Raw genomic sequence first — 26669 nt, forward strand, 5'->3', positions numbered from 1 at the left:
CTGACAGACAGAACGATAAAATTAGTAAAAAATGATATTTTGGTGTATGTACCGTATTTATATTCATATGCATTTAGTAAAAGACGGTTATTTCAATATTACAAACAAACACTCCAATTTTATTTATATGTATAGATGTATAGATAATGGGAGTACTACATTTTTATTTATAAATAACTACGAAATAAAAATAATGTAAAATTTGTTTATATTTTCTTAACCATTTCCTTCGATTGTTCTCTCAAATAAGTTTTCCTTTTAAAAATACTAAAAATCATTCTTTCTTTTTTAATAATTAATTGTCACTATACGATCTGCGCTATAGCATGGTACGGGTGAGTTTCGTTAATGTTACGTTTCACTTTTAAAAGTTGCCGCGATTTACAAATTATGACTTAGTATTACATTCGTAATATATTAAGTCATTAATAACTGTATTAACTTATATGCAGTAATTGTTAAATGTAAAACTAGTAACTGTCACCCGCAAGATAATACAGCGTGTATAGTGAGACGAAATAATTTACGATTGGATAGCGCGCGTTCTCAGGCGGGCTATCCGCGCTAAGCACAAGTCCAACATTGGCAGGGGCCGGGGACTGACTGACTTGGTCTAACTCTCATACAAAACAACTTGTGAGCAAGAGATTTTTTGTGGAAAAACACTTTATCTTGTTTAAAATAAAAACTATTGGTTATTATATATATCTGAATGACTCTATTTAAGAGTGTATTTAGTATAATGTACATTGGAAAATTCGAGTTTTAAATCAGTCCCGTTTACATATAGAAATTAAAAATGTATTTTATAAGACCAATCTTTGAGATTTTTTTCTCTACTACAAAAGTTAATCAATCATGTAACGAGAACTGTAAATATGATGTCAATGTATTAAAAAAGAAAGTAAGATTTTAAGTAAGTAATGTAAAGTAAAGAAGTTAGAAAAGTAAAGATGTCAAAGATGTGAAAAATGAAATAGCTAAATATCAGCCCCGAAGGATTTGTAATTACTGAGAAAAATTGAGGTTTCTTAGGTCAATATTTGCGAGGCGCCGTCTTAAATAACTGGTCGCGTCTTTATAACCGTTTCGATACTCAACCTAATAAAGTATACAAAAACATGGCAACACAACCATTAAGAAAGTGTTGCCATACACGTACAATTAGAAAAACTTTATTGTGCAGTCCCTTAGACTTTATTCTAGCTCTGAGCAGTCAATAAGATTTGAAAACATTGATATAGTATATAAATTTGCATCTCAATACAAACATTTAGGTACAAATTACAAGAAACAAACTTAAATAATATAATAAATGCTACATTGCTAAATAAAAATTATATATACTTACATAACTGACTTTCAGCTACAACCGTGAGAATAAGTTACTAAAAATGATTTAATATTGATTAATATAACAAAAAACAACGAGATATAATTGAATTAAATATTAGCATTATAAAATTACGAACAAATATTAAGTAACAATAACAAGCTTAATTCTATATTTATAACGTTAACTCTAGAGTACAAATTGTGCATATTAAAGTTATTAATAAAAATCAACAACACTTAACAACACTTAAACTATTATGACTGGAATTATTTACATTAGTTTATATTATTTGTTACTTCTAATAATACTATACGTATTTGAAAGCAGATCTTTTTGCCTCTTTCTTGAAAATACTTACCGGCTACGATTATTACAATTAAATTGTGACATATTATTATTGTATTTACTGTATATTGGTTTATTTTTATACAAGCATTAGTTCTTCTTAGATCTATGTTTTAACAAGGTAGATAAATGTTTCTATAAATAAGTTTATACTAGTACATTCATTATTAAATATAATTCATTGATTATAATTTAAGTATTAATAAAACGATGAAGTAAGATGTCTAGAATGTTGAGAGTTGTGTGTAGAATCTGATTTTAATTTCAATTTATGAAGCCAAAGGTCTCTCGTATCTTTATCACCACATACTACAAATATAAACAGAATGAAACATTGTATAGTGACTGTGATAGTAAATAGATAGGCTGTGACAATATTGTAAGCGAAAATGCCAAATACCCAGGCCAAACTGAACAGAATGACAAGGCCAAATCCTATGCGAGAACTTTTAATGGCTTTCTTAGCATTTTCTTCATTCGGAATATAGACGCTTCTGGAAATGTATCCGACTATGTAGAAGAACAGAATGACATTAGCCAACAATATGACACCTATGGGTGTATATACTGATAACCATAAACCAAGTCCCGACGGATAGCAGAAACTTCCACTAGGTGTCATTTCTGCAAAACGCATCGCATACGGTTCTTCAGCTGCTAATGCATATATCATCATTAATACTACAGGTACTCCCCAAGAAAAACTTGACGCTACTGTCATCTTTCGCGTATTTTCATGTCTTGAAATTATAACTAAGTCTCTGTATGCTATTACAGCCACTACTAATATCCAACAAAATGAGGCCAGTACAGAGTAATGCATAAATATACCAGTGAGTAAACATGATACACTATATTCGACGTATCTTACAGAAGCAGTGACTATGAAGCAAACGGATAATATAAATAACGCAATGCTGAGCTGAACCCAAACTTGATTACGGAAAGTTAATCTCCATGATCTGAACAATAAAGCTGTAATTACAATAAATATAGCACCAATAATAGATAAACTGCTACCAGTTAAAGTAATAGCTTGTAATGCATTCTCGTTAGATTTAGAAAATGTTGGTTGCGATGTCACAATTTGTGCAAATCGTCCAATCCGATCGCATCTACACGTGTCTAAAACTGTTGGATTATCTGATGGAATAAAGGTACAGCCTTCCTGCGACCAATATCCAGTGCTGTCCTCTTGATACTCCCAATAACCGCAAGATCGCCTCCTGTCTTGTTCAGGGAGATGCAAAGGACTCAAATGTATGTCTACCAACTGTGAAAAGAGAATAACAAATATTATCACAAGTTGTCAGTAGGAGATAACCGTCTCCTAAATACGCAAACAGAATAGAATAATCGGGGACATAACATTATAATATGATGATGCTAGTACCACAATTTTTTTTCGGACTATTCTAATAATGTTGGCCTCGGCTGGCCTTCATAGCTTCAGCGGACGATAAGTACAGATGGCACTCCAAACCCACGGAAGAACTTATGGAGCGGCTGAAGGTCAACTCTCACCTGACGGATACTATACGATAAACTTTAGTCTGAGGGCACCGGTAGGGGCTCAGGCCGTCGTAATTTCGATCCCCGTCTGAATTGGACGGGGTATCGATCGGAGGGGGATACCACTAATGCATTGCCCCTTTGACCAAAATATGTTTAACAAAACAAGCTACTTAGCGGCTGAAATATGTGAGACATAGTTACCTAGTTAGTACTTTGTACAGGTTACAACGATAATTACATTTTATATCACTGTGTAATCTTATTGCGGATCCGGTATGTGGGGTCTGATCTGTTCGGGTTACAAACACTGATTTGACTATTTGCTTTTGCAATAGCATTTGCTGGTGGTCACTCTATTCTCCCAAATTTAAATTTAAAAATTAATATGTATTATTGTAAACATGTCCAACGTTTATTTGAAAATAATACGAGCTGAGTTTCTTGTCAGTTATTCTCATCTCGAAATCATTCTGAACCGACGGTAGATTTGACACATCATAAGAGTCTGTAATAGACCTACATGAATAAAGATATTTTGATAATACAAAAAGCTACGCTATTAGCAGTCAGTAGGAGCAGAGCTGGAAAGAAAACTGTTAACAAAAAAAATATTAATAATTTAATTTACCTCTCCATTTCTGGTCTGGGGTAAATCCATAATATTGACACTGACCACTCGGCTGTTAATGGTAAACTCGTCTTCACGGGGGAAGGCGTTACCATTGTATAATACCACAAAACTTATATGTCTCCGTGTACTTAATAGCGACGGTGCCAGATTCACTACGACTTCGTGTATATCTGAATCTAATATAGCTGCGTTGACTTCATCTGTGTTAAAAAAAAACATTATTGTTACTATAATTTTAATTAGATGATGAGGAAATTATCAAACATAATACATATCTTAAGTTTCGAGAGACATACTTTTAGTATGTCTCTCGAAAGTTTGTCCATTTTTAAAATTCTTTGAAATTACTACTGGTTGGTAGTACACTAAATCCATTTCTATTACCGAAAAACTTGTAAAAACTAGTAACGCTAAATTTTTATTGACCACATTCATGCATATAGCGTATGGCCTCTATAATAATAATAATACTCATGAACAAAAATGTTTGTACTGTGCAAAGAATCAAACCCGCAATCATAGAAAGTAAGAGAAAGTAAGGCGGTATACTAAACCGCTAGACCATCGAGTATTTCAAACCAATTAAGGATATTTTAATTATTAGCAATAAAAATATGATCAAAGATAATAAGTAATATTTAACTTTATAAAGATGCTTTAGCATCTAAACAAAACATATCATGTTCACACAAAAATATTTGAATCAACGCTACCTCGTAAGAAGTCCAACTGTTTGCCCATAAAACCATCGTTTTCTGATTCTATTGTAAGCCCTCTTACAGGATTTGAATCGGGATCAGCATCAGCCACCATTAATGCTATATTATTCCTTATTAGCCTATCAGTTTCAAAGTCTTGAACATATATTCTAGATCCAAGTACATCGAGCAAATGTAGAATTCTAGCGGGGAACACTTCTTCACCAATACTCAAATGACGATCAATCTACCAAATAAATTTTAATTTTATCATTAAAGTAAGTATTGCACTTAGTTCTCTTCCTGAAGTATCATCATCTGCTTCTTCCTTATCCCATATATTTAGGGTCGGCATATGATTTTCTCTTCCATTCATCCCTGTTCGCAGTCATATCGTTATTTACTCAACCTTTTTTACCATATCATCTTTCACACCGTCCATCCATCTTTTTTCGGCCTCCCTCTGCCCTAATAACCATCCACATTCATGTGTCACCACATCACCATCTTTAAAACTTTCTCAGTAGTAATTTATATTTTCTTTATTATAATAACTATTGAACGCAGTTCTCTCATTGCTAGTCCTTTTTTAGTTCATAGTGTTCTTTTACAAATTTTATCATTATTTAGTATATTTTTGGATTTTTAATGAATGATTATGGAATGGTACATCTGACTGCGCTAACGGTTTATGCTAGCGGGACACCAGTTGAGGATGATAAGATGAGCTTGAGATCAGATCAGTTGGCCCATCGTAACAAATTCACCAGGAATTAATCACTATGATTTCCAGAGGGCACTGCGTGGAGAATTATATTGACAGCGATGGAATAATTAGTTCACGTTACCCCTCTATTTAATGTAATAATTAATTGTTTTCTAAAGACTTCAAAATGTACAATATATATGTTTTGAATTCTTTCGAATTTTTTTTATAGAATTTTTCGGAAAAATTTTACCATGGAAAAAAATTTGCCTGCTTTAAACACTATAAATTGGTCACATTATATTTGGGCTTTAAGATTTAATTATTGCAAACTTTAAACCTAAATAATTGTATACTCATTGAGACTAAAACTTCAAATACCTGATCGAATATAGGTTCAGCTTGGTCGATGTATATTTGGTCTGTAGTATTCAGCAGATTCCCCAGGTCTTCTAAAATTTGCTCTAAATCCGTCTAAAACATAATAACAAAAACAAATCAATATTCAAGAAACGTAATCAATGTGACAGTTTTCTCATAAACAGCAATAATGTTAATAATAATGATATATGGAGAAATACAGATTTCTCCGATCGATCCCCCGTCTAATTCAAACTGAGATCAAAATTACGACGGCCTAATCCGAGGTTCCAACCCTTAGCGGTGCCCTCAGCCTAAAGTCATATCTGTCAGCCAGGTGTTGGCCTTCACCCACTCCATAAGTCCTTCCGTGGGTTTGGAGTGCCATCTGCACTCGCCCCCTATCGTATCATCGCTGAAGTTGTAAAGGCAAAAAGTAGTTCGAAAAAAAACAAATGAATTAGTTGATTTTTACAACAAAGGATACTGATCTAATGCTAAGAGCATTGCCATGGCCTTTACCAATAATAACAGATCTATGAATTCAAGAAAAGGATAAAAATGTACTACGAGTGTCATACTGAATCTGAATTCGAAATAAAAAAAGTAGAGACTGAATCACAATTTCAGATTATATTCAGCGTAAGATATAAAGGACCGGAAGACGTAGCGTGGGATGGCCTCCAGCAAGGTGGACCGACTACCTGGTCAAGATCGCTGGAAGGCATTGGATGCGAGCAGCGCAGGACCGATCGTCGTGGAGATCTTTGCCTATGTCCAGCAGTGGACGTCTTCCGGGCTGCGATGATGATGATGATGATGATGAAGATATAAAGGTTTGTACTTTGTAAAATACGAGTATTTTCTGTTTGTAGATCTTTGTCGGTTGAGTATCTCAGCAGACGAATTTTTACAAAGTTTATTATGGTGAGAACGATAGCTAATAAACAAGATATATTTATGTATATATACGAGTGTATACTGAGATTGACGGCCACGGTGGTCTAGTGGTTTAGCACACCTCTTTAATTGCGATGATCGCGAGTTCGATTCCTTGCAGGACACAAAAATTTCATGAGTATAATTGTTTGTATAGGTCTAGGTGTTTTCTATGAAATGTACATATGTATTTGTATCAATTCTCTAGTATCCGTAACACAAGCTTTAGCTAGCTTAACTTGGGTCTAGATGGCGTTGTATGAATTGTCGTGAGATTATTATTATTATATTAGATATACTATTATACTATTTTAATAAACATTCGTTATACCTCTGGTGAAGATGTAGCACTGGTTGTTCCGGTCGATGTTTCTGCAATTAAATAACACACCATTGAAAGTAGCCTAAGTTACTCCTTATTACTTCAGCTATCTGTCAAAAAAAGTCCCGTCAAAATCGTTCCAGCCATTTCAGAGATTAGCCGGAACAAACAGACAGACAGACAGACAAAAATTGTAAAAATATTGTTTTGGTGTATGTACCGTATTTATATTCATATGCATGTAGTAAAAAACGGTTATTCCAATATTACAAACAGACACTCTAATTTTATTTATATGTATAGATTTACATATTGAAATATAACGCGTGAAACCGTGGGCACGGCTTGATAATAAATAAATGCAATTTCTCATATTCGTACCTGGCGGCTCGACGGTCGTGGTATCGGGTGGTGGTAGAACTGAAATCATGATATACAGACAGTAAAATAACTTGATTTGCTCTACATGTTGTTCGCACTGATCGGAGTAGGCAGACCTCTTTAGGATGGACCTCAAACATTGATGTTAATATGGATAACCATTCATAGACCATTGATTTTATTTGTTTCAATAAGTAAATTATTGTTTAAACGTGTTGGTAATTTTAATTGACGTGACGACCTCGGTGGTCTCGCGGTCTAGCACACCGCTTTACGACCGATGGTCGCGGGTTCGATTCCTCGCACGGCACAAGCATTTGTATTCATGAGTATGATCGTTTGTATCGGTCTGGGTGTTTTCTATGTATAATATGTATGTATTTACTAAAAAAATCTATGTATTTGTATCTGTTATCTAGTACCCATAACACAAGCTTTAGCTAGTTTAACTTGGGTCTAGATGGCGCTGTGTGAATTGTCCAGAGATTATTATTATTTTAGATAAATACAAATAGTTTGTTCTTCTCAATCATATTTTGATTTTTGAGGCACAAATAATTTATAATTGTAAATTGTAATAATTTCGTTCTTATACAACTTCAGAGTGTAAATGTTAAATGATTGTTGATTCTTGTATAAATATAAGAAATTGTTACATTATTAAAATATATGTGGTTTAATAAATCAAGTATCTATCTATTTACTTATAGGAAGTATCTGTTTTCTTAAAAAACAAATCTTGTGAGTCGGGGAATATTATTCTATCATATGGCAAGTACATAAAATAGCTCTAGGTTCTCACTGATCTTAGAGATAAGATTAGATTAGTAATCTAATCTTATCTCTAAGACCACAACAGTACAAAATATTTAATAACTATACTCTATTACATTTATATTTAAAAATATAATATGACGGACAGTTTTTTTAAATGAAATCAAATGCATCCAATCAAAATAACTTTATTCATGGAGATCTATTATGATTAGTGGTCGTATTAGTTCAAATTCGACCATAATTAAATTACTAATAACGAACATTATTAAATTGCCATTAATTGCCATATTGCCATTATTGTCAAAGACTGTACTTCTATAATCACAGGTACTGGCTATAAACAAAAGAGTATATATAAATACAAATCTATAGTAGTGTCTGCAAAGTTTTTTTATTGATGTAATATATGATGGTATAGGTATTTTATATGAATAATTTAAAAAATATTTGCATTCCTGATTACTTTTCTATATCTAAATATATATAACTCAAAGGTGACTGACATAGTGATCTATCAATGCACAGCCCAAACCACTGGACGGATCGGGCTGATATTTGGCATGCAGGTAGATGTTATAACGTTGGCATCCGCTAAGAATTTTGATTAATTATACCCCGAAGGGAATAAAATAGGGGATGAAAGTTTATATGAAACTTTGTCAATTTTAAACCGATCGGGCTGAGACATTGCATGCATAAATCTACTATGACGTAGGCATCCCCTAAGAAAGGATTTTGATAAATTCCACCCCTAAGGGGATAAATTAACACGAGCGAAACCGCGGGCAAAAGCTAGTGAATTATATTTGTAAATTGCTACTTTTCTATTTCAAAACATTATAATTACCTATGACTTCGGCGAAATGTGTTAAGTGGTTGCAATGGCACGCATCTAGAACTCCAGGCTCTGTAGACTTCACTAATTTACAGCCTCTATCTGACCAGTATCCACTGCCGTCTTCTAAGTTCCAGAAGACGCATGATCTGTTCATATCACCTGTTGTTTTGATAACAGGCTTCAAATGCAGTTTTACCACCTGTAAAACGATTTATTGATATAGTATTAAGTAAAGATTATAATATTGAAAGAGAGTGTTAAAGGAACTTCGTCTGCTTAATTTTGTTTTATTTATTTCATTTATTAACTATTTATTGCACCAGATTTATATTACAGGAACCATAATAAACAAAAATATAAAATATAATATAAGAAATAGAGAAATATAAACAGAATATAATGTAAAAGTGTATATATTTATTTAAATCGTGTGTTATGTAATAGTAGTTGTCAGTTTATCATCATATGTAATATACATCGTCTCGACCAGCAACATCTTATTATTCACCCGCAACATACTGTATTGTTTTCGTAATAAATTAAAACATGTAATACATATACAAGTATATATAGGCAGTCTTATACCTCCAGGCAGCCTTTGGGTAAAGAAGAAAAACAGAAGGCAATATAAAAATAACTAAAATCAAATTCCGGAATTCCATATGATATTAAGAATTTCAGTTAAATAAAATTATTCCACTACTAGCTGACCCGCACAACTTCGTCTGCGTTTAATTTCACCACCAATATTTTTCATGGCAGCTCCGCTCCTATTGATTGTAGCGTAATGTTATATAAATTAAAGCCTTCTTCGACAAATGGACTATCCAGAACGAAAATTTCAATTCGAATCAGTAGTTCCTGAGATTAGCGCGTTCAAACAAACTCTTCAGCTTTATAATATTATTTATTTATTTTATTTATTTATTTATTTATTTGCTTTATTGACCACTAAAATTGGTATAAAAGGTGGACTTAATGTATGGCATTCTCTCCCAGTCAACCTTAGGAAAGAGTAGAGATATATGAATATGGCTAATAGAATTATAATAAAAAAAATACACGTAAATAGTAATAAATACATGCATACATTAATAGAAAATAGTACAGATTTGAAAACATACGTGCCGTGTAGCAAATGTTTTCTGGTGTGTCAAGTGTATCTTATTAATATTTTACTACGTCTATATTTGCACAGAATTTCATTATTATTATTTTATGACTATATATGGTTATACAGATATTACGGAAATAGCATGACGTCATACAAAACTCAATATGGCTGACTTAAAACTTTATTTTCTTATTTTTCTCTGTGTCTATTCTGCAATCAGTCGAAGACTATGAACAGATGTGGTAAAGGATACGTCGTGGGTAGATTAGTGGTGTGATTCCCAGCAGAAATACCGTCTCTTTTGGTGGTCCTGATTAATCGTCAGTAACCTACGCCTTTTAAGCCGACCTATATTGTCAGGGACTATCAGTTGATTGACCAGCACGTTCTATCCATCCTACCATCCTGGTTTACTATCCTGGTCTTGTCTTTCGAGTAGCAGTGCTTGATCTCTTCGGCTACTGTGTTAGTGACTTAAAAATAAGTATTAATATTAATTCCTTCCAAAAGAAAATATATACCTCGTCGTTATCGAACTGTGTCAAATTCTCCACATTAACACTGATCACTCGGCTGTTGACAGCTAATCGAGAATTAGTGTTGGCGAACGCTTGGTCATCACGGAAGACAACAAAACTAATACGCCTTGTAGATGTCGCTACAGACTCTGGTAAATGCACTACAGCATCGCTTGCATCAGCATTCAAATGATCAGGATCGTCATCTGAAAAAATTATCACTGTAATAATTTCTCAGGACAATTCACACAGCGCCATCTAGTTCCAAGCTAAGCAGAGCTTATGTTGGAAACTAAACACCATATATATATATATACATTTTTGTAAATACATACATAGTATATATAGAGAACAACCAGATACTGATACAAACAATCATACAATTGATTACAGCGTGCGAGGAATCGAACCCGCAACCTTGAGAAGAGAAGGAATGTCCTATACCGCTAGACCACCGAGGACGTCTATATTTTATTTATTTATTGAAACTTTAATGCATAAATGCATAAATAATGGTGCACATAGCGGACTTAACACCTAGAGGTATTTTCTCCCAGTCAACCATTGGGTGAACAGAGATTCATGTAGGCGGTGCATTAAAAAAAGATAGTTTTATATATATAATAAGTTGTTATTTGTTTATTTAATCACACTTAAGTTATCTTTTTTTTTTAGTTTAGTATGTTCGAATGTATATATAAATAAATTTAATTTAATTTCTTTGCGAAGTGACCCATCGTTGGACATGCGGTTTTTAACGTGTTAAACATAAAGAGTACTATAATAAATCACTCACCAGAGAGAAATTCGAAAGTGTCCTTAGAAAATGAGTTTCTCGTTCTACCTTCTCCTCCTGCAGTTAGTCTCAAGCCCCTAACAGGGTTATCTGGGGAGGCGTCTGCCATCAGTAGAGCCAAATTATCACGTACTATTGTATCGTTCGGGGCACCATTCAGATCTATTCGGGATCCCAACGTGTCCAAGATATCCAGCATTTCCGGAGGGAAGGTAACGTCCTCTTCCATATCGAGAAGGTCGTTCACCTTGAAAAAAAATACACTACTAGCTGACCCAGCAAACGTTGTTTTTCCATATAAATTAATATCGCTATTAAAAATAAGAGTTAGTGGTAGAAGGGTGAGAATTTTAGAGTAAAAAAAATATTTAGGGGTAGGTCGCCTTCATTAAGTGGTACGGAAAATAGATGTTGGCCAATAAATAGAAAAATAGATTATCAGACCTACTTTTTCATAAGAATCGGTAAAGCCGAGAAGAGAGTTTCGGAGAAGTATGGTAACAAACACCACGACATATCTTTTTTCATTAACTTTTACCTATATTTTCCCTATGCATCAATAGTTCATTTAGTTCGCTTTTAAGATACATAAAATCTTTGCCATCATTAACAGATTACGAAAAACATACAAATTAAGAGAAAAAAATTCAATTAAGGCAATAGGAGCTGCCTCATCTGTTGCTGATATAAGCTCAACCTTAATGAGGCTGGCTTTTAGGTTGGGGGCTGCCTCCAACATCATTATATAATTAACAGTTAAATAAATAATTAAATTTAAATTTACGTTTCATTCTCGCAATAGCGCTATCTCATTCGTGCATCGACAATTACCAATATCACAGATAAGATATTACATCCAATATTATAGAAAAAAACGCGTGCATTTCAATTTGTATAGTTGTCTCACTCACGCGCATACTCATCCCAGATATGTCCTTCCATAATCATATCCAACATACCAAGTATGATCAAGAAACAAATAGCAATTAATTCCAATCAAGATCAAATTAAATAAATCAAGAAATGTCTCTCTTACCCTGTAATTTCACCTGTAATCTCATTGTACAACCGAAACACATCATATAAAGTAATGCTTGGCAACCGAAATAGGCGAGACTGAGGTATGTACAGTTGTTCAATATTGTATAGTTATTACCTGATCAAAGGCGTCTGTGATAGTATCCACATAGACCGGGACATCCTCGTTTTCCAAAATGTCAAGTATATCCTCTATAATTTGATCTATTATGTCATCAGGCTGCAAGAGAAATTTTGGTTACATTATCTATAGCAATATAATTAGCTAATCTTAACTGAGAACTAAGAAGTAGGTGAAAATTATAATAACCCTAGACAAAACATCACTGAAGAATCTTATTAATGTTATATACGCGAAAGTTTGTTAGTATGGATAGAGGTTTTAATGAAACTCTATAATAGTATAGGTTCATCAAAATAACACATTTGCCACTAATTTCATGCGGGTGATATTTAATATTAATACGATTATAAATAGAAGTATAAAATAAAAAAAAACAACAGTCACTGACTGTTGTTTTTTTTATTCACCGTAGTCGGATGAAAATAAAAGACATAATAATATCAGTTTACTAACCGAAATACCTGGAGTAGTGGATATAGCGGTAGTAGTATCAGCTGTGGTGGCTTCGGTAGTGGTAGTCTCATCAGTGGTTGTTTCAGTTGAAGTAACCGTTGGAGTCGTAGTCTCCGAACTCGTCGACTCTTCAGTTGTAGTGGTGGTCTCGTTAGTAGTTGTTTCAGTAGTGGCCGCCGTTGGAGTCGTAGTCTCCGAGGTCGTAGACTCTTCAGTTGTAGTGGTGGCTTCGGTAGTGGTGGTCTCGTTAGTGGTTGTTTCAGTAGTGGCTGCCGTTGGAGTCGTAGTCTCCGAGCTCGTCGACTCTTCAGTTGTAGTGGTGATCTCGTTAGTGGTTGCTTCAGTAGTGGCCGCCGTTGGAGTCGTAGCCTCCGAGCTCGTCGACTCTTCAGTTGTAGTGGTGGTCTCGTTAGTGGTTGTTTCAGTAGTGGCCGGCGTTGGAGTCGTAGCCTCCGAGCTCGTCGACTCTTCAGTTGTAGTGGTGGTCTCGTTAGTGGTTGTTTCAGTAGTGGCCGCCGTTGGAGTCGTAGCCTCCGAGCTCGTCGATTCTTCAGTTGTAGTGGTGATCTCGTTAGTGGTTGTTTCAGTAGTGGCTGCCGTTGGAGTCGTAGTCTCCGAGCTCGTCGACTCTTCAGTTGTAGTGGTGGTCTCATTAGTGGTTGTTTCAGTAGAGGCTGCCGTTGGAGTCGTAGTCTCCGAGCTCGTCGATTCTTCAGTTGTAGTGATGGCTTCGGTAGTAGTGGTCTCGTTAGTGGTTGTTTCAGTAGTGGCCGCCGTTGGAGTCGTAGCCTCCGAGCTCGTCGACTCTTCAGTTGTAGTGGTGGTTTCGTTAGTGGTTGTTTCAGTAGTGGCCGCCGTTGGAGTCGTAGCCTCCGAGCTCGTCGACTCTTCAGTTGTAGTGGTGATCTCGTTAGTGGTTGTTTCAGTAGTGGCCGCCGTTGGAGTCGTAGCCTCCGAGCTCGTCGACTCTTCAGTTGTAGTGGTGATCTCGTTAGTGGTTGTTTCAGTAGTGGCCGCCGTTGGAGTCGTAGCCTCCGAGCTCGTCGACTCTTCAGTTGTAGTGGTGATCTCGTTAGTGGTTGTTTCAGTAGTGGCCGCCGTTGGAGTCGTAGCCTCCGAACTCGTCGACTCTTCAGTTGTAGTGGTGGTCTCGTTAGTGGTTGTTTCAGTAGTGGCCGCCGTTGGAGTCGTAGCCTCCGAGCTCGTCGACTCTTCAGTTGTAGTGGTGATCTCGTTAGTGGTTGTTTCAGTAGTGGCCGCCGTTGGAGTCGTAGCCTCCGAGCTCGTCGACTCTTCAGTTGTAGTGGTGATCTCGTTAGTGGTTGTTTCAGTAGTGGCCGCCGTTGGAATCGTAGTCTCCGAACTCGTCGACTCTTCAGTTGTAGTGGTGGTCTCGTTATTGGTTGTTTCAGTACTGGCCATCGTTGGAGTCGTAGTCTCCGAGGTCGTCGACTCTTCAGTTATAGTGGTGGCTTCGGTAGTGGTGGTGTCGTTAGTGGTTGTTTCAGTAGTGGCTGCCGTTGGAGTCGTAGTCTCCGAGCTCGTCGACTCTTCAGTTGTAGTGGTGGTCTCGTTAGTGGTTGTTTCAGTAGTGGCTGCCATTGGAGTCGTAGTCTCCGAACTCGTCGACCCTTCAGTTGTAGTGGTGATCTCGTTAGTAGTTGTTTCAGTAGTGGGCACCGTTGGAGTCGTAGTCTCCGAGCTCGTCGACTCTTCAGTTGTAGTGGTGGTCTCATTAGTGGTTGTTTCAGTAGAGGCTGCCGTTGGAGTCGTAGTCTCCGAGCTCGTCGACTCTTCAGTTGTAGTGATGGCTTCGGTAGTGGTGGTGTCGTTAGTGGTTGTTTCAGTAGTGGCTGCCGTTGGAGTCGTAGTCTCCGAGCTCGTCGACTCTTCAGTTGTAGTGGTGGTCTCGTTAGTGGTTGTTTCAGTAGTGGCTGCCATTGGAGTCGTAGTCTCCGAACTCGTCGACTCTTCAGTTGTAGTGGTGATCTCGTTAGTGGTTGTTTCAGTAGTGGCTGCCGTTGGAGTCATAGTCTCCGAGCTCGTCGACTCTTCAGTTGTAGTGGTGGTCTCATTAGTGGTTGTTTCAGTAGTGGCCGGCGTTGGAGTCGTAGTCTCCGAGGTCGTAGACTCTTCAGTTGTAGTGGTGGCTTCGGTAGTGGTGGTCTCGTTAGTGGTTGTTTCAGTAGTGGCCGCCGTTGGAGTCGTAGTCTCCGAACTCGTCGACTCTTCAGTTGTAGTGGTGACTTCAGCAGTGGTATTAGGTGCACTAAACAACTGTAACAAATACCTATACATTTTTTTTTTGTAAATGCATACATAATTTGCGAGAATCATAATAACGAGACAAAATATTCAATGATGATTGAAAAATTGCAAAAAAAGTTTATAAGATGGTTATACCATAAACGATACGGTTATCGCGTAGGGTACCCACATATATATCCGAGCACTTTCATTTTCTGATCCTGTTACCATACGTAACAGGATCAGAAAATGAAAGTGGGTTATAGAGCACTCGGATTGAGACGAAATATATCATTCCTGGAGTTCGTATTCAAAATTATCAGAGGAATAAGATATAATCCAACTATCTTGAGCCTGATCAGCATTCACGTCCCAGAACTTGAAAAGCGTAATGGTAAATACTAAGTACATATTTACCCTGCTATTGTGTAGATACATACATGCTGATCACGCACCACTCCCAAGAGCACTCCATCTGCTTAATGAGTTATCTATAATTTTCCCACTTGACATATTTAATTGTACTGCCACAGAGTTTCACAAAGCGGTAACGAATTTTGTTGTGTCACAGTATTAGAGTAGTATTGTTAGTATATGTCTAGATTATTATTATTATTATTGTAATTTGCATAGTTGCTGTTTTTATTTTTTTTATTTTATATTTTTCTTCGAACACCTTTCTAATTCAAACGGGGATCGAAATTACGATTACCGGAACCGCAGTTCGAACCCCTAGCGGTACCCTCAGAGTAATATCGTACACATCAGGCGGAAGTTGGCCTTCAGCCGCCCCATAAGTTCCTTTGATTTGGAGTGCTATATGCACTCTCCCCCTATCATCCGAGGAAGCTGTAAAGGCCAGCTACAGCCAACAACATTAGAAGTATGCATTGTCGTCAGTTTCATAATAAACATACGTCTGTATCGGACCAAGCCAGATCCTTATTACAATCTTCGTCTTCCATGAGACCGCTTCCGTGCTGCACTATTGGACATACTTTCTTTACTGTTTCATTTTTTGCATTTGTATGAATACATAATATGAGAGTAAATATTAAATAGCAGTAAAGTTTCCGTGGGACTGCCATCTGAAACAAAATTGTTGTATTAGTTAATAAATTTGTATTAGTTAGTTTATTTCCGGTACTATTAGAACAAGCATTCAGTGCGGAAACCTAACCACCGCTACCGGAAGCGTTGTGACCTTACGCACTAGCAATCAAACGCCGACCCTTATCAGATCTACACCCATGTTGAAACGTCTGAGAAATACTCTCTGTCTGAGGCTTTATCAGGCAATTAATAGAGTTTGTATACAGTTTGGAAGCCGAGTGTCAACTGTTCGGAATGAAACTACGACAACGAACGTCAAATTAAATTATTGTAGTTATCAAACTCACAGATAACTTTATGCACGAAATTATATGCTTCTATATTTTAATCGACTATATTGAATACTATACTATAAATATATATACTATGTGAATTATATTTTAAACCTACTAAAAAAACGGATGGTTCATTTTTTCAATTTTAATTTCGTTTCTCTTGTTTGGACATCACACACAGCACGAGCGCCTAGTCCCAAGCTAAGCATAACTTGTGATATGTGTACTAGACAACCGATATATATATACCTAAACATCTTTTTATAGTAAATACATAGATAATATATATAGAAAATACCGAAACCAGTACAATCATACTCTTGAATACAAATGTACCGTAGACTACCGAGTCCTTAAAATTTTAAATAACATATTTTTTAATTTTACACGACATCTACACTAAAGTGCTCGTAGGTATTATAAATTGATTTAATGTATTTTTATTCATTATGTTAGTTACAGTCTATATATCTAATTGAGTCACGACTGAAGTTGTTTTTATGGTATTAATTCCGTAATTATCTTTATCAGTCACTTCTATATTTTTATCATCTATTAAAAACAGAAAAGGATAAGTACATTTATACATTCGTTAACTGGCAATGAATTCGACTGAATTTTTTTTTTATAATTAACAATGGTAACAAACAAACATACTGCCCATTTCATGGCAAACTATTGGCGTTGGATTGCAACACTAAAAACAGTTGAATTCACAGTGACACGACAAATAATGTTTTTAAAAAAGAAACATCGACAATACTACAACAACTAACCTGAAAGTATAGCCTTTCAATATTTTTTTATTTTCAAATGTTTGTTGTTAAATATTAAAAGGAATGCTGCCGAATTGAGAACCAAAATTTTTTTGAAGTTTAGCACATCCTTACAAACATTTGTATTCATAAGTATAATTGTTTATATCGGTCTGAGTGTTTTCTATTTATATCCACAATAAAAGTATTTGTATATTTCTATCAGTTGTCTAGTACCCATAATACAAGCTCTGCCTAGCTAGACATTATTATAAAGAAAATTAAAACTGAAAGCTAAGTCCAACATAGTAATAATTCCACAATATAATAATTAAAATAATATAATATTATTTATAAGATATACAATACAATAACAATACACACATGTACTGCGTTGAAAAAGGGTAGAAAGGTAAAGCATCTGTACATCTGTCAGTAACATCTTCCTAAAAAGAGCGAGCATAATAGATCTATACAGGTCTCAGTGTTACAGATCGTAGAACATGACAATAGCCCAAAAACCTCAATAAAAAAAATCATCCTCAGTAGTATTCATGTTCATAAAACCGGTCAAATTTATTAATAGCAAGCAAAAACAAACATCAAATGACCAGTCCTAACACGCAAAATAAATAAAAATATCAAAGAATTACAATAGCTTTCTTAATAATACTCACATTTAGAATTTTGAAATACATTGTAACTCAACAAGTAGAATACAAATCAAAAACCGTTGTATCACTAAATACTTTGCACGAATAATTACATTGTAAGACCTACTTGTAACACTATTCTGAAAACAAATAAATAAGTAATAATACTCACATTTAGGGCTTCAAAAATCACTATAACTTAAAGAGTAGAATAGAAAAAAAACCAATGTATCACTAAAACTAAATAATGTACACTGTCACAATTTTACATACATTTTAATATCAATCGCACAAAACATACTCATCGCAATATACACCTTTACTAGAATTAATTATTATCACTCAATGTTGTCGAATGGTAATCATAAAACCGCATTAGTGAAATATATACGCACAATAAAACAAATTTGGGTCGTAAATACTATAGATATATATATCTACTAACTGACTCGGCACACGATGTACTGTCATATAAATTAAAATATAAAGATTGCTATTAAAAAAATGAGTTGATGGTAGAAAGGTGAATATTTAGACTTGTACAATTGTATATATTTATTTAAGGAAAAATAGAAGGAAGACCAAAGCACAAATACATCAAGCAAATAAAAAAAAATAGTTTCGTATTATTTACACATATTTTACATTTAAAGAGCCTGATGGAAGATCGTGGAAAGTGGCACGAGTTCCATCGAAAAGAGCGTGGCTCTTAAATTATAGATGAATGACATATTTTTAATTAAAATAAATTTAGGAGGACGACCCTTATTACTTAAGGGTATAAAAAAATAGTTTACACAGACCTATTAAATATACGTATAAAATTTCAAAAAAATCGGTCAAGCCGTTTTCGAGGAGTTTTGTTACAAACACCGTGACACGAGAATTCTATATATGTATTATTGAAGAGATAAAGTGGTTTATTCCTATGAAATTCGTCATTACAATGGAATTATTTATTCAACTGGAAAATTTGTACACTTTTTTATAACATCAAAGGAAAGGAGTATGCGGCTGACTTTAGTATAATGAATATTACCGCACTTGGCTACCTGCTTATTTGCCACTAGGGTTACCTCTAAAAACCTGTGATACGGTTTATTTTGAAAAATATCGGTCCAGTATAATAAGTGGACAAGAATTATACTTACTTTCGAGCTCTTCGAAAATGGAAAAAGGACGATTTGAACAGAATTTATTTGAATAGAATTAGCATTTGTTAAATCAACATAATAAAAAATTATATGTTTTTATATACTGTTTTAAACTTGACGCGGTCATTATTCAATCACCAGGTACCAGGGAACTCAGCAAATAAATATAAAACGTGGTAAGGTACCGTGATTTTTACTAATTATACGTATATGTTTTTAATTATTAAAAATATGAAACTTGCACTCCAGTGTTCTCTCCAGCTTTTAATGAAGGTCCTATTTTTATGGTATCAAAAAATCTTCAAAAGAGCGTCCCTCCGATGGAGGGGTGAAGAGAATTTGAGAAGATTACCCACTAAACACTGAAAACCACACGATGTACCTACGCGGCCAATTCCGGAGTCACGGGGTCGCGTTAGCATATCTACTGCGGCTCCAGTGGTGTTAGCGTACCCTAATTACGAGATAGGGCCCTATCTCGTTGTTAAGGCAACCTACTCGATAAAAAAATTTGGTGACCATACAATAACCAAACTAATAGTATTGATTTGCATCTAGGTGTTTACTATATATATCGTGTATTAGATTTATTCTAACATTTAAAAAAATGCTTATATTAAGTTTATTTGAATTAAGATTATTTATATTTCTATTGTGCTTCACTTCCACAGTTTTCGCTGGTTTTTTACGCTTTGTGGCGTATACTACACTTACGGGATGAAACTATATAGTGCTATCTGTGTGTGTGTATAATAATAATAATAATAACGCGCACACACACATACACACACTCTACACTTATATAGTCTGAGAAAAAATAAAGAATGATAATAATAATAATAATTACCCCATCAATGGGAGATATATAATATATATATAAAAAAAAATAATAATAATATTACAAAATGGAGATATAATAAATATATATATATATATATATACATATATATAATAATAATAATAACCTCAGGACAATTCACACAGCGCCATCTAGACCCAAGTTAAGCTAGCTAAAGCTTGTGTTATGGGTACTAGACAACTGATACAAATACATATATTTTTTTTTTCATAAGTACATACATATTATACATAGAAAACACCCAGACCGATACAAACAATCATACTCATGAATACAAATATTTGTGCCGTGCGAGGAATCGAACCCGCGACCATCGGTAGTAAGGCGGTGTGCTAAACCGCTAGACCACCGAGGCCGTCAAATGTATGAATGTATATATATGAATATGTGGGTGTGTGTGTGTGTGTGTGTACTAATTGTGAGTCTTTTCATTTAATGACACAAGTTATGTCATTTTCATCTATTTCCATCCATTTTCGAACAGTTCTACAGTAGTTATTATTATTATTACACGTATTGAGATTATTATGGTACCCACAGTGTTTACAGGGATGGTAGGCTCAGTAACCGTGGCTCCGGCATAGGCGCTCGTAGGTACACCGTGTGGTTTTTGGTGAGTACAAGTCTCACACACCGCCCCGCCCTCCCTCCGGCGGGGTGACGGTCTTTTGAAGATTTTCCACACGTTAAAAAAAAAAACAAAAGGCTCAGTAACCGTAACTGAAACTATCGTATATCCGATATAAAAAAATATTCGTAAGCGTAACCGAATCCGAAATAAAAGTTTCGGATAATATCGGATAGGGCCTAATTGAGACACGTTATGTAAACATTTTATTAAATAAATGTATTTTACTCTTGAAATTTCGTAAAAAATAATATCCGTAACCGAAATTAGCCGAAACTAACGGATAATCCGAAATAATTTCATATATCCGTATCCGTATAATAATCATTTCTATATCCGAAACCTATCCGTATCCGAAATTTCATATCCATAACGTCACATGTTGGGTTCTAACCACACACACAGATTCACTCACTTACCTGTAATTCCTTTCCCGGTACCTTCCCACAATGCCAAAGCAATAATATGGGCATGAAGATCATAAAAAAAATTTGCAACACAGTCCTGGATATCGTCAAACGCTGGGTCACATTAACTATCTTTTGAAGAAAAAGAAAATCGTGGATTACCACGCACAGTTAGATTGACATAAATGGCTGAAATTATCTCCAAAACCCGGCAATATTTTTTCTAAAATTTCCATATGTATGTATTGTGGTATCAAGTACGATACGTTACGCGGCCCTTAGTGGGCCCTTCTCAGCGCACTCCATCGGGACGGATGCGTAGGTACAGACCAGAAAACAACAACATTGGCACACACGCACTATTGTATCTATACTAATATTACAAAGCTGAAGTTTGTTTGTTTGTTTGAACGCGCTAATCTCAGGAACTACTGATTCGAATTGAAATTTTCGTTCTGGATAGTCTATTTGTCGAAGAAGGCTTTAATTTATATAACATTACGCTACGACCAATAGGAGCGAAGCTGTAATGAAAAATGTTGCAAAAGGTACAAATGAAACGTAGACGAACTTGCGCGGGTCAACTAGTAATAAATAAGAGCATAGACAATAACATAAATATAGACTTAGTTTCACGTTATAGCACCTATTAGTGAATGCAGCGAACGAATGGGAGTGATAAGAAATAATAAGTTAAATGTGAGGCAAAACGTTACTATCACGCCAATTGACGTAACCCGAAAATTGTGTTTTTTTATTTTTGCATAATTCTCAATTTTACGAAGGACACTTTGTAAAAAAATCATCTGCGTGAATACCTGAGTCTTATCTTAACAACCGCCAAGCAGTTTTATAACATGCATTTCAGTATAAGGGTGAGATAGGGCAGTAAAATTACAAAGTACAAAGGGTGCAGTATAGTGCAGAGTAGCAACCATATGTATAACGCGTAATTTATACTTATAAATATAGTCTATATCAGAACTCTGGTGTAGTCATTGATCCACCCATCCACCTTTACATGGCGACCCTGCCAGGATCATGATGTCTTATTCCTCTGGAAAGGAAACGGACGAGTGGTATCACGGGCTAATGAGACTATACATAATTATAATACATGATCAAACGAACTTCTCAAATGAAGTTTGATTATTACTATATGAATCGCTTTATTAGAACATATATTATAAATAACAACAGAGTACCGCGAACCTACAGCTGGTATTTCCACGTTTTTAAAATACACTCAATGACAAAATTTTTCCGATTATCCGGAAATTCGAAATCAAGAGGAAATGAAAAATCATCATACTTCCTGAAATTTAGATTGAATACAGTCACCACATGTATGTCACTAAAAAAATAAACAAATAAGCAGCACAATTTGAACATAACATTTTGCCAATAATGCTAAAGAAATTTTCTGTTACTTGATTGTGCATATAAATCAATCATACCATCGTGGACCAATAGACCTTACTCAGCAGTGGCGCCAACTGGCGAAAACAAGAAAGATAATATATGCCACTGCTCCTTTTATGTTTATGACAATATATACCTATTCTAATGTATCAAATAGTATTGTTATCGTCTTTGGAACTCGATGACTCTTTCTATTAGTATTTTCTATGTTCAAAAATTTATTTAGATCTCAAATTCTCTCCGACTAAATATGTTTCTGAAATATTTTTGTTTTGCTACACATGTATTTATTATTATTTATTTAGTTAGGCATATTTTATTTATGTTCATACACCTTTAGTATTTATATGCATTTCTAATTCTATTTTTGTAGTGACTGTACTCAAAACTTCTATCTGCTTACTAATTCTCTTATGTTGTCAGTAAGAGATTGTTTTGAACGATAATTGATTTGGTCGCCTTTTATTAACATATTTTTATAGTAAGTTATTTTTTTATGCACAATAAAGAGTATTATTATTTTAACCAAATAATTGTCAAATGTTTGTCACAGACGGCCTCAGTGATTTAGCATCGCCATACATGGTACAAACTTTTGTATTCATGTATATGTATTGTCAGTGTGTTTTCTATGTAGATTATATATGTACGATCTTGACCAGATCGTCGGTCCACCTTGCCTATGTCCAACAGGGGACGTCTTCCCGGCTGAGATGATGATGTTGATACATTGTCTACTATCCATAACACAGACTGTGCTTAGCTTGGAGTTAGATGGCGGTGTATAAATTGTAAAAGGTCAAAGAATATTAGTTCAAAAATATTGTGGTTCATAATCGGCTAAAATCTCATCTATGAATGTTAATTTGTTCTGATTTGGTAGATACTTATTTATTTTAATGAATCCAAAGTCTTTACTATCTAACAAAATATTCGGTTAATTTTTCGTAGAATTGTACCTACATCACTTTGCGCACGTCACAGCACTGGTATGTAATATGTACTGAGGCAGCATGATAACGTACGCGTTTAATACTTTTCGGTTAATAACTGACTGTTATCTACATATTATATCTGTATTATCTATACTAATATTATATATGACAGTGTGTCCATCTGGCACGAAACGTGGTACGGTAGCATAACGTATAAGTCATTCAAAATGGCTATGCATGAGTTATCATGCATTGTCATTTTGGATGACACATGTGCCGTGATATGTAGGTGCCGGGTCACATGATGACGTGATATCTGTGATACTGATTTATTTATTTATTTATACAATACAGTGTTACATTTATCCTTATGATATAAGATGAAACCCTGCTCCTTAAATAGGAAAAATCCTGTATTTTAGGACAAGCAGTGCTCATTTCCTAAAACACTACCGTGACACAGAAAATCTAGTAGAAATTCTTTGACCCGTACTTTTTTAATTTATTTTAATTTTCTTTAGATATATATTTTTATTATGAACGTGTGCCTACACTTGTAATATTTCTGTCGACACTAGTGACCCTTCTATTAGTTTACGTCTCCACTAACGCAGATTTAAGTTAAGTGTAAAATCAGTCTACGTCCCGACTCCGCGTCGACTGGACGCGTTACTAATAAACCATGTAGCACACTGCCAATAAACTTAATAATGTCTAATAAATAATCAAATCATTTTACCGGTATACTCACTACCTACACACTACAATAAATAATATATTATGTAGCGCCACCTCATCACAACATATATAACCCAACAGTGATAGGGATAACCACCGCGCTACAAACGCAAAGATAAATAATTTTTTTTACACTCATGCCTTGATTTATACATTATGGACAATTAGCTATTTGCCCTTTTATATAGATAAGGCCCGTGGGCACCGCGAGGTGTCCCAGCCGGCAGCTAGCCCGATCTGCCGCGGAGCCTCAAACCGGGCATTACGTGCATTGGGCACCACACGTACTTTCACTCTTATAACTTGTAATAATATATATATGTAAATACAGAATTATATAGTCCACAGCTGATGTCATTTCACCGCCCCAACAAGCCTAGTCAAATCAATAAATCATATTTCACCTTTATCCAATATTTTTATTTTACAACTAGCTGTACACGCCACTTCGTACGCGTGGAATTAAACTTTGTTTTTCTAAAATAAAAGTAGCTTAAGTTACTCAGATACCTGCTAAAAAAAGTCCCGTCAAAATCGGTCCAGCTATTTCAGAGATTATTTTATTTTATTTATTTATTTCAGGCTACCAGGCCCATATTATAAATACCTTATAGACTAACATACATATGAAATAGTATAAAATTAAGATGTTAAAATTGTCTGTGTGATCACGGTACTGACGGCGGCAGTCTGCCACTGTAACGCCGGTACACCACACCCTTCGGCCAGTAGTCCTCCTTCATGAAGGTGAGCAGCATGTTTGTGGGGACCCGGGCTACAAACGCCTTGAAAGTTGCGTTGTGGCTTGACTCCAGCTGCGTCACCCTCAATGGCAGGTTACTCTTGGTACGGATATAATCAACAATGTCCTGTTCCTTAGTGGGGTAATGTAGACGAGACAGGTAAACTGCCATGGTCGGTGTAGCAGCACTATTCAGAACGGACCAAACAGACAGACAGACAAAAATTATAAAAAATGTTATGTTGGTGTATGTACCGTATTTATATTTCCATAATTTTTCACGGAATCTACATCACTCTCATATCCAGCGCGTAAATTTCGTGGTCGTTATAGTATCGGTATATCTAAATAAACTACTTGTAAGCTTATCTAAAAATGATTATCGTTAGTATAATAAAAATTTCTGTCTTTATCTGGTTGTATATCAGTAAATTCTATACTAGAACGTGTATCTAAATCTACACTAATTCTATTTTTTACTTAAATCTACACTAAAATGGTCCTACCAGATTTGGCTGGGCAGGGAGAATCACGAGCGGTGAACGTGAGTGTTGACATATGTCGGCAAAAGGACCCCTTAAACCTACACTAGGGTCACAAGTTTCGGTAACTGCTCAAAGTTTTGCCTCTCTGCCACATGATAGACCCGACACTCATACGGTGAATGCTAAGAAAGTCTCCCTCTAGTTCTTCTATTTTTTACTGGAATAGCAAAAAGCTAAAGAATATTAATGAACATATCACATATCACGTCATTGTGATCGCCCTAGTGTATGCATTCCATGCCATGCGTTGCCATTCTAAAGAACTAGAATGCTAAACCTTCGCACATGGTAATAGCACCTCTTCTACCTCTTCTATCTCTACATACTTCTTCTCACCCTTCAACTAAGTATATCTTACAAAGTGGTTGTGGAGATAAGCGAGACCGCAATTCCGGACGCTCCACTTTGGCGTCCCTGTTACCCTTGGATCGATCCACTATCGAATTCAAACAAGGATTGAAATTACAACGGTCTTGGCTAAGCTTCGAACTCCTAGCGGTGCTTTCAAACTAAAGTCGTATGCGTCATGTTAACCTTTAGCCGCTTCATAAGTCCTGCCCCGGGTTTAGAGTGCTATCTGCACTCGCACCCTACCGTTTGGTGAAGCTATAAAGACCAGCTACTAACAACAGCTTTAGAATAGAAAAAAAGGCGAGAACGCATACAACTTTTTAAAAAGTTGAGGGTCCTCAAGTAGGGCATAGATTATGTATATACATAGATATGAGGGCAGTAATGCATTATGGCGAATATGATAATAATTTGGGTAAACGCATATTGGATTTCATTTGTTATCGAATATTAAAGATAACAGTGACTGATACTGATATTGTCAAGTGTTTCTTAGATTTGGGTATTAAAAATATACCTACATATTTATTTCATATGGATATGCAATTAGTTAATCTGCATACGCTGGCGGGGCGCCGGTAGAGGATGATAGTACTAGCATAAAACCAGTGGCTTAATTTATAAATATTAGGAGAGAGAATAGACGAATGTGATGAATGAACTGTGTGAAAAATTATTTGTATAGAAGGAGAATGGAATTTGATAAAGATCAGTGGAAGATGACGCACTGCGCTAATAACAAATAATGGGATAAGGGATTTGTTATATCCTATTATTTTTTGTTATATAAGATCCGCTTTGTATAAATACCAATATTTTGTACCTAAACACTACTAGCGTTGAGCAGTACTATCCTATTATTTGTAATATCCTATTATTATTTGTTATATAAGATCCACTCTGTGTAAATACCAATATTTTGTACCTAAACACTACTAGCGTTGAGCAGTACTA

At 35.3% G+C, this 26669-nt stretch overlaps 1 protein-coding gene across 1 annotated transcript; it reads right to left on the reverse strand.

Annotated features, from left to right (window-relative positions):
- Positions 1–1880: 1880 nt before the first annotated feature.
- On the reverse strand, positions 1881–24835 carry LOC131843358 (mucin-4-like). Its single transcript, XM_059191985.1, has 8 exons — positions 24755–24835; positions 16056–16226; positions 14013–15168; positions 13069–13229; positions 12433–12534; positions 11277–11523; positions 10484–10686; positions 1881–2954 (listed from the first exon to the last, which is right to left on the reverse strand). The coding sequence occupies exons 1-8, from the start codon at positions 24833–24835 to the stop codon at positions 1881–1883; spliced, it is 3195 nt and encodes a 1064-aa protein (XP_059047968.1).
- Positions 24836–26669: the final 1834 nt, after the last annotated feature.

The sequence above is a fragment of the Achroia grisella genome, unplaced genomic scaffold (genome assembly GCF_030625045.1).
Source record: "Achroia grisella isolate CSIRO2021 unplaced genomic scaffold, CSIRO_AGI_Agris_v1 utg30203, whole genome shotgun sequence".
Classification (NCBI taxonomy): Eukaryota; Metazoa; Arthropoda; class Insecta; order Lepidoptera; family Pyralidae; genus Achroia; species Achroia grisella.

Excerpts from the sequence above, each read along its gene's own strand:
- LOC131843358 (XM_059191985.1), bottom strand. The coding sequence starts at position 24,835 with ATGCTGCTCACCTTCATGAAGGAGGACTACTGGCCGAAGGGTGTGGTG. Across the intron at positions 13,230-14,012 it reads TACAACTGAAGAGTCGACGA|CAACCACTAACGAGATCACC; the intron begins GTTCGGAGGCTA and ends CCACTACTGAAG. Across the intron at positions 10,687-11,276 it reads CACTTTCGAATTTCTCTCTG|ATGACGATCCTGATCATTTG; the intron begins GTGAGTGATTTA and ends TAATTTTTTCAG.